The following is an 8,356-nucleotide window of genomic DNA, read 5'->3' as shown; positions in this document are numbered from 1 at the left end:
TACCCCTGCCACGCGTCGTCACTTCATTGAACAATCCAAGAGCAGTGAAAACTAACGTCTGTTTTCACCCCTCATGAGGGGCAAATGATGTGGGCTTAATAGTTGCCCCCTTAAGGCCCAAAGAGGTCATGATGACTAGGCAAACGAATCCGTGGCTCAAGCCCAAGAAGCAGACCTGGACCTGGGTATTCAGGGAAACCAAGGGAACAACCTTAGTTAAGGAAGCCCACAATCTCTGGCCCAACTTGCTAAAAGGCCTTTTAGCAAGAGGACACGTGTCCCTTATCCAACGGAGCACGCATCCCACAGATAGGGATGAGGGACCATTTCCCCAAAAACCCTAGCTCTATAAATAGGGCTCAGATCCCAAGGTAAGAGGACAATCAATTCATGCCCACCAACCAAAAACTATCTTTGCTCTGCCTTCTCTCTAAAAATTACTTCTCTCTCTAGCTTATACTTACTTAAGCATCGGAGGGAATATTCCTACGGGAATATTCTTGTTTTGCAGGTTGCCAGAAGTTCGTGCCAGGTCATACTTGATACCTCCGAGGAACGCGTGACCCATCATCACCGTAAAAGATCCCACAACAATATGTGTCACATATACCCCTCTCTATAACGCCACGCCACCAATAACACTAGTACATAATTGAGCTTATGTAACACGTGTTGGTAAAACTTTTTGAAATGCAAAATCATTAGATTTTTAAGTAACACTTTGGTATCACTTTTTCTAAAATGTAACACTCGAGGTAACACTTTTAACATAGGTAACATTTTATGGTAACACTTTTAAAATAGATAACAGTTTATGGTAACACTTTTCAAATAGGTAACTATTTATGGTAACACTTGTAAAATAGGTAATATTTTATGGTAACACTAAGAAGTGTTACCTTATTTTTTAAAAAGAAAATTAAATATTTACAATGAAATAATCTCAAAAATCTCATATTGATAGAAAAATTAAGTACTTGCAACCAAAAGGAAAAATAAGCATCATGATATGTTATTGACAATCAAAAAAACGTATATGTGTCACGTATACGCCTCTCTATTACGCCACGTTACCAATAATAAGCATCATGACATGTTATTGACAACCAAAAAAACATGCAGCAAAGATCGAACATCATCAAACCTTTGGAATAAAAGTTTCACTTCCTACAATCTTAGCTAGCTACAATATATGTTACATTTCTCATATAAATGTAATTAAAATACAATCTTATAAAAATGGACACATTTTTACCAAAAGTAAATCCCACTAAACGTAAAACCCAGAGCTACGCCCGGGCCATACACAGAAACACTAGTTGTTATATTAAAATACTTCGTATATAATTTTACTCTTAATTTAAATAATTATATATCAATGGTTATAACACACTTACATATATAACCGATATGATACAAACATTATGTCTTAGTACAATAATATACTTGTAACACAAACACACAATCATTCTTGAAGGATATTTAGAGATCTAGAGATTAAACAAATTAATTAACATGAATGTGAATCCATTAAATTTTTATTTTAGTAATTAGGACGGACTTGGTGATCAGCAGCTATGAGGTTTTAGGTAAATTGGAAGACCTTGTATAGGAATCGCATCTGGGTTATAGATAATCTTCTCTGTAGGATTCACCTTATTAAACCTGAATCTAGTGACTAAATTGTGTAGAAAAACAAGAAGTTGGATGCGAGCGAATTCCTTTCCTGCACACATTCTAGGTCCTGCCCCAAATGGTACAAATGTGTAAGGTGCCGGTCCATTTCCTTGGAATCTTGAAGGATCAAAAGTTTCTGGATTTTGGAAGTAATCAGGGTTCTTATGAGTTGCACACACAGACCAATGGACCTATACATACAGTAATCAAATGCAATCTATCAGTAAGTATACATGTAATGTAGAAAATTAAGGAACGAAAATGATAAAAGTTCGCAACATGTGACATTTAAGCCGTGTCACAATGATGATATGACATGCTTATGTGTCATGATTTAAATTGGAAACTAAAATATTTAACTTAGAGCATCTTTAATAGTTAGGTAATATCATTGTAACTTGGTATGCCACATCAATTTTTCAAGCAACAACATTTTCTAGCTATAACATGCTCCAATGGTTAGCAAGTAGCTTGATTTTTGTTTAACTTCTTTTTTTTAATTTTTTTTTATTATATTCTTACGTTTACATTCCTAATTAGGAAAAAAAAAGTAGTTGTTTTTTTCCAAGCTAATTAGCTTGGTAGAGCTAATTTGCTTTGTCTAGCTAATTTAACAAAATTGCTCCAATGATTTAGCTACTTGCTTGAAAGTTTTGAAAATTGCAAGCAAGTCCATAAATGCAACTATTGGAGTTGCTCTTATAACCTGAAGTATAATACATATTTCAACAAAATATAGGAAAATCTTAATATTCTAATTTGTTTCGTTCTTTATAGCGACTAACTTATTTACATATTTTCATAGTAAAAATATTCTGATTTCGCATAGCCTACGTGTCGCCTATATGTACCAATTAAACTCCGACACGTAAGATTAAACTTGCGACATTTATCATCACCCATTAAGGTCTTTAATTCTGATAGAAATTCAAATAAAATGAAAAGAAAGCACATTAAAACAATTAGAAAGATATGCATGGTTATTACCTTCCACCCTTTGGGGATGTCGAATCCAGCATAGGCGAAATCAGTTATAGCCTCTCTAAAATTTCCCGGCACGGGCGCTGTTAATCTCATTGTTTCACAAATTACATTCCAAGAATACTTCATTTTTTGCACGTCCATCCAACTCAAGGCTTCACCTGGTTCTTTTGATTTTGTGATCTCCGTTTGTTCTATTGCACCATTATTCAAAAAAAAAAAAAAAAGTAGTAGTAAGTAAACCTACTATAACCCGTTTTAATTATTTGTCCTATAATGGTCTAACGGTTATAATAGTACATACGGAGTATACGGAGTTTATTATGTGAATATTGTAATATCCTAGATATATAAAGAATTATCAGGGTGTGAATACCTTGTAAAAACAGAAAGTGAATACCTTGTAAAACCTTATCATAGATATCAGGGTGTTGTGCAAGGTTGTTGATGAGAAAAGTAATGGTGTTACTGGTAGGGTAAAAACCCGCAAACATAAGACCGATGATCTTACTAGTAATCTCTTCCTCATTCAAAAACTTGCCATTTTTGTGGGAATCCACAAGCAATTGACCCAATAAGTCTTGACACTTAGATTCATCATACTCTTGTTTCTCCTCCATTTCAACTTTTCTTTGCTTAATTATTTTAACAAGCCTCTCCTTGACAAGTTTCCCTCCGTTAATAGCCTTGTAGTAAGGCGTCCCAGGGAAATACAGAGGGACAGATAAAATCCCCTGTACCAAAAGGAAGAAGGGCTCTGTGAGTTCTCTCACCTGCAGATCAAAGTTAGGATCATTACTACAACGGGTGATGATAATGGTATAAAGAAGGAAACAAATTAGAATATTAAGATTTTCCTATTTTTTTTTGAAACATGTACAATAGGTTATATAAGTTAAATATGTTAGTTTTCAATTTAAATCATGACACATAAACATTCATTGTGACACTGTTTGAACATCACATGTTATGACTTTTATCATTTTCGAATCCCTTGTTCCAAAAAGAAGGGCTCTGCGAGTTCCCTTACCTGAAGATCAAAGTTAGGATCATCAATACTACAATTAACTAATATTCGACATGACAAAGCTAAGGTGAACTCTTTTGCTAGATTATAGGCCTTCACTTGGAGAAAAGGTGCCCAATATTTGTCTAAATGTTGTCGAGTCATGGAATCAACCATAGATACATAGTGCTGAATAGACTCTACTTTGAGGAACTGATATGAGAGATCATGTGTTGGTTTTCCTGATGGTGAATTTGACTCTGTTTTTCTGTAGGAAAGAGGTGTTGAAACTGAGCGAGGGAGCCAGTATTTGACCAGCTTACCCTCATTTGAGAAGATGAATTTGTTGGCTAAAGGCCCACAAAAGACTGCTGTTTTTTCCCCAGCTAAAGATGTTTTGAAAACATGGGGAGAATATTTTTTCATCCGATCGAATATGAAGTTTTCAGGGGAAAAAACATAGGCTAAAGTTTCGCCTAACAAAGGCCAACCTGTTTTACCAGGAGGGAGATTTGAGGTTTTAGTGTTGCTGCTGGATTTGGGGAATTGCTGGAATATTTGTGTAACAATAATAACTATAATAATTATTGAACTAATGGATAACCATCCTAGAACAGAGATTATCGAAGCCATTTCGATCGATAAGATTTTTGTGCTGAAGATGGGGCTTGTTGGATTTCCTTAAATAACCAAACATTAAATAGTATCTTAATCAAATCTATACCTAGTCTATATCTACTCTATAAAAGCAAAACCATTGATGATACATACACATGTCATCCCCTCTTTTTATCCATTAACTAGCTCTTGTGCCCGTTCAAAGAACGGACAGTTACATATAAGGATTATTTAACCATTTTTTAAAGTTCCAATTTTATCAAGGGTTTGTTATTTTAGTGGAAATACATGATTTAAATAGATGTAGAATTTCAAGGTTAACATATTTTATAAATAAATTTAATGGTAAATTTATATCGAGTGTTAAAGAGGGAGATGAGGTGAAAATGTTGATGAATAAATGTATGAAATAGTGAATTGATATTGAATGACAATAGTAAAGTGGAAGATACTTTAGAGTTGTAAAAATAACAACAAAAGGGAAATTGGAAAAACTAAATTGATTGATGAAAGAAGAAGATGCCACGTGGCATCTAATAAGCTATGGTTATGCTTTTTAAATACTAGGTATAGATTTGAGTTTCTTTTTGTGTATCGCTATTCGACGTCCTCGTTCGCTAAAAACGCCCGCGTATTTTACATGAAAGGACATTCGTGCCCTTATATAATCTACCTCACCCCATAACCATCTCCACCACCATATCCACCACCATCTCTACACCACCATCTCCACCACTGTACCCTGGGTGGCAGTCGCACATTAAAAAAAATATACGAATATATTTTTTCGCGTCAGTGTTAAATTTTTAAAAAAATATTATTTCTTTAAAATTGTTTTACATATTTTAAATAATTTTGAGATTCTTTGAAAATTATGAAATCTTAGAATTAGTTTTAAAAAAGCATTTAAAAAATCAATTTATTTTTTTTAAATACAAACTGCCGCCTAGAAATGCGGCCGGGCCGTTGTCGTAACACCTTGGAATAGCAGCGCCGACTATGATTCAGCCGCCCAAGATCTGCGGCTCAACCATGGTCGCCGCCGCTATTCCAAGGCGTTACGACCAATTTCAAAAAAAATTGCAGAATCAAGGAGGGCAGCTGCGGGGGTGAAGGAGTTTGGGTGCAGAGGCGGGGGAAAGCTGCGAGGGCGCAGCAACAGGGATGTGACGGTGGTGCGGTGTGTGCAGTGGTGCGGTGGTGGTGCGGTGTGTGCATTGGTTGCAGTGGTGGTGCAGTGTGTGCAGTGGTGCGGCGGTGGTGTTGTGTGTGCAATGGTGCGGCGGTGGTTTGGTGGTTGACGACAGGTAAAGGGTGGTGGTTTTCTAATCTAAACGTGTATGAAGGGTTGAGGTGAAAAGGGAAGGGGAGGAAGGGAGGTTAATTTTTACAAGGGTAGTGATGTACTTTCACCTGAGGACGTTTTTAGCGGAATAGAAAGTCGAATAAAACCACCCTTCTTTTTCCCTTTTTGTTGTTTGGTGTATTTTACGTGTTTAACACCTCTTCCACCTCTTCTTCTTATTTAACATAAATTCACCATTTCATTCATAATTTCATATACTCCCTCTATGTTTTATTAGAAGTCCTCATGTTGACCGTCACACATATTAAGGAAAGGTAGTTGAATCTAATAAAAATAATAAATCAAATGGGTGAGGGAGTAATAAACAAATTGAAAAAAAAAATTTGAAAAAATATTTTAATCAAAGTAGAGATGAAGTTTATTGTAGTGGTGGTCCGTAAGAAATTAGATATATCAAATAGTTAGAAGGTGAGGTAGAAAAGTTACTAAAAGTGGAATTGTAACTCCTAATAAAATACGGCCGGAAATGATAAGTGTCACTCGTAATAAAAATACGGAGGGAGTATACATTATCAACCTCTTTCGCTCCATCTCTCTCCTTGAACACTCAGTATTAACTGACTTTGTATATATACTTTTAAACTTCAGATTTCAACTCTATTTAATTCAAGTCAATAGATAGTTAGGCTGCCACTCCTCTCTCTCTCTCTCTCTCTCATTTTCTTCTATTCTTTCTCATCTTCTAGGGTTTCAGTTTTCTTGGCCAATTAGGCAAAAAATAGTCTAATTTCTTTGAAATTAGACTATTTCCGACCCTTCTTCTTGTTTTCTCATTGTTGTGTTTTTTTTCCCGTTGGTTGGTTCCCAATTTTCCAGTTTATTTGAGGTTTTCCTAGATTTTTCTAGTTTCTTGATTCTCATCCATTGATGAGAATTATATTTTTAGGGTTTCAATAATTGGAAAGGATATTTGAATTCATACAGATTTAGGGTTTATCATCAACTCGTCGATCAGAATAATTCGTGCGCAGATTGCAAAAGCTCTACTTGAAAAGATGCGAAAATATCGAAAATCAGTGCTTGCGTCAAGCTAGAAGCGGTGGAGTACGAGTTGTGCTTTAGGATGCAGAATAGTAATTGTTTTTATTGTAACAATTATGTATTTTCTTTTAATCTGTGTTATGTACATTGAAGATGTTGTATGGCTAATTGTTAATGATATTGTTTTTTCCCGTCAAAATAAAAAATCTCTATTTAATTCATGTCATATTACTCTACTAAAATTACAATTAAGCCGGCTAAACAACCACTACATAACTTCCCGTTCTTTAAACGAGTTCGAGGGGTCGTGTCACTTGAAGTGTACGTCAAATTAATTAACCAATTGAAGCATGCATCAGGTGGTGATTTTTCGGACTCCTAGTTTCAATGCCGTGTACGTGAGATGTGACAAACTCCAACATGTCTACTGTTAGTGTTAGGTTGATTTAATTTTTCCGACTACTAATTCACCTTGATGTTGAAACTCCAACGTAGAGAACCTTGGTTTGATAGGAAAGCCGAGTTTTGATGAAGAACGTTCCAACAATACGGCATGAGCTGGATCTGTTTCCAAAATAATTGCACAAGTATTTTTTTATTTTAAGCGTTACGTTATGCTTTGACGGGTGTATAGTTTTAGAAGGTTGGAGTTACATTTGTTAAGATCTCTATTATATAAGCCAACAGCTGAGGTTATTTTGGTAAATTAACTTTTCGTGTCCCCAATCAAAAATACCAACCTACCCTCCTTGAGTTGTTTATTGTGCTGACTGCTGCTCTACTAAATTACCCTAACCCTCCCCCCCGCGTTTTCTCTCTCCTTCTTCCAGTTTTCTCCGCCGCTTCACTCTCACACAATCACAAAGCTCTCTTTCTCTCTCCTAGGTAAATCACTCTCAAACCCTTTCTTTCGAATTCCATTTTTCCTCTCTTTCTCTCTCCTAGGTAAATCACTTCTTTCAATTCTCATTTCTGTCGAATTCCATTTCTTAAGATTTTGGGTGAAGAAATCGAGTTCCAGATTTGTAAGGCTTCCTCGCTGTCGTCCCGCAAAGATGGTCGTCCTCAACCGCCCCGGCGGCGACGTCTCCGCGGTAGCCAAATTTCCAGATTACGGTAGTCATCTTTACAGATTTTGCTTCAATTTTCATCCCGGCCTATTTCTTAGATTTTATTTTAATTTTCGTTAATTTTAGTTGTAGACGAGGATGAGAAAATATCCCACCACCGTCTGCCCTCCGCATCCACCACTCTTTCCTCTCCAACCTTTAAATTCTACCAGAAATGGCGGCGGCACTACGAGCTACGTCCTCTGCTATATCAAAAAAAATCACCATCTGCAGTAGCAGCATACCACCGTTGTTTGGTGGAGCACGGTGGTCGTCTTCGTGGTTGGGCCATGTGGATCCGGCACCTGAAGACCCTTCACCTGGCCGATGTCGGAGTTGTATGTTTTTTTACTTTGCTTAACAATCATGCATGTTTTAATTAATTCGGATTAATTTTCTAACTTTGGTTAAGAATAATGCTTTAATTTATTCGGATTAAAAAAAAGGGGAAAAGGGAAAATAATTATGCATGTTTTTATTTATTTCTTGCTTCTAATCTTTTGTTTCTCCCCTCACACTTCTCTTTTTTCCAGTGCGATTGTTCTTGAAGTTTTTAGATTTATTTGAATTAAGCAATGTGAAGAATTTGGGTAGGATTCGAAATTTTGATAGCTTGAA

The 8,356-nt window shown here is 36.0% G+C and overlaps 1 protein-coding gene across 1 annotated transcript; it reads right to left on the bottom strand.

Annotated features, from left to right (window-relative positions):
• Positions 1 to 1,379: 1,379 nt before the first annotated feature.
• LOC110789933 (beta-amyrin 6-beta-monooxygenase) lies at positions 1,380 to 4,341 on the bottom strand. Its single transcript, XM_021994654.2, has 4 exons — positions 3,689 to 4,341; positions 3,059 to 3,431; positions 2,665 to 2,852; positions 1,380 to 1,868 (listed from the first exon to the last, which is right to left on the bottom strand). Exons 1-4 carry the CDS (start codon positions 4,295 to 4,297, stop codon positions 1,569 to 1,571), a joined length of 1,470 nt encoding a protein of 489 aa, XP_021850346.2. The 5' UTR covers positions 4,298 to 4,341; the 3' UTR covers positions 1,380 to 1,568.
• Between the last annotated feature and the right edge of the window lie 4,015 nt (positions 4,342 to 8,356).

Source organism: Spinacia oleracea, chromosome 3 (genome assembly GCF_020520425.1).
Source record: "Spinacia oleracea cultivar Varoflay chromosome 3, BTI_SOV_V1, whole genome shotgun sequence".
Taxonomy (NCBI): Eukaryota; Viridiplantae; Streptophyta; class Magnoliopsida; order Caryophyllales; family Amaranthaceae; genus Spinacia; species Spinacia oleracea.
Note: the sequence above shows the minus strand (reverse complement) of the source record. Positions and strands in the feature narration are given on the sequence as shown.

Bases quoted from the DNA above. Each gene is read 5' to 3' on its own strand.
- LOC110789933 (XM_021994654.2), bottom strand. From the start codon at position 4,297: ATGGCTTCGATAATCTCTGTTCTAGGATGGTTATCCATTAGTTCAATA. The intron at 3,432-3,688 runs GTAAGGGAACTC...TTTGATCTGCAG, and splicing joins ATCCTAACTTTGATCTTCAG to GTGAGAGAACTCACAGAGCC. The intron at 2,853-3,058 runs GTATTCACTTTC...ATGGTGCAATAG, and splicing joins CTATGATAAGGTTTTACAAG to AACAAACGGAGATCACAAAA.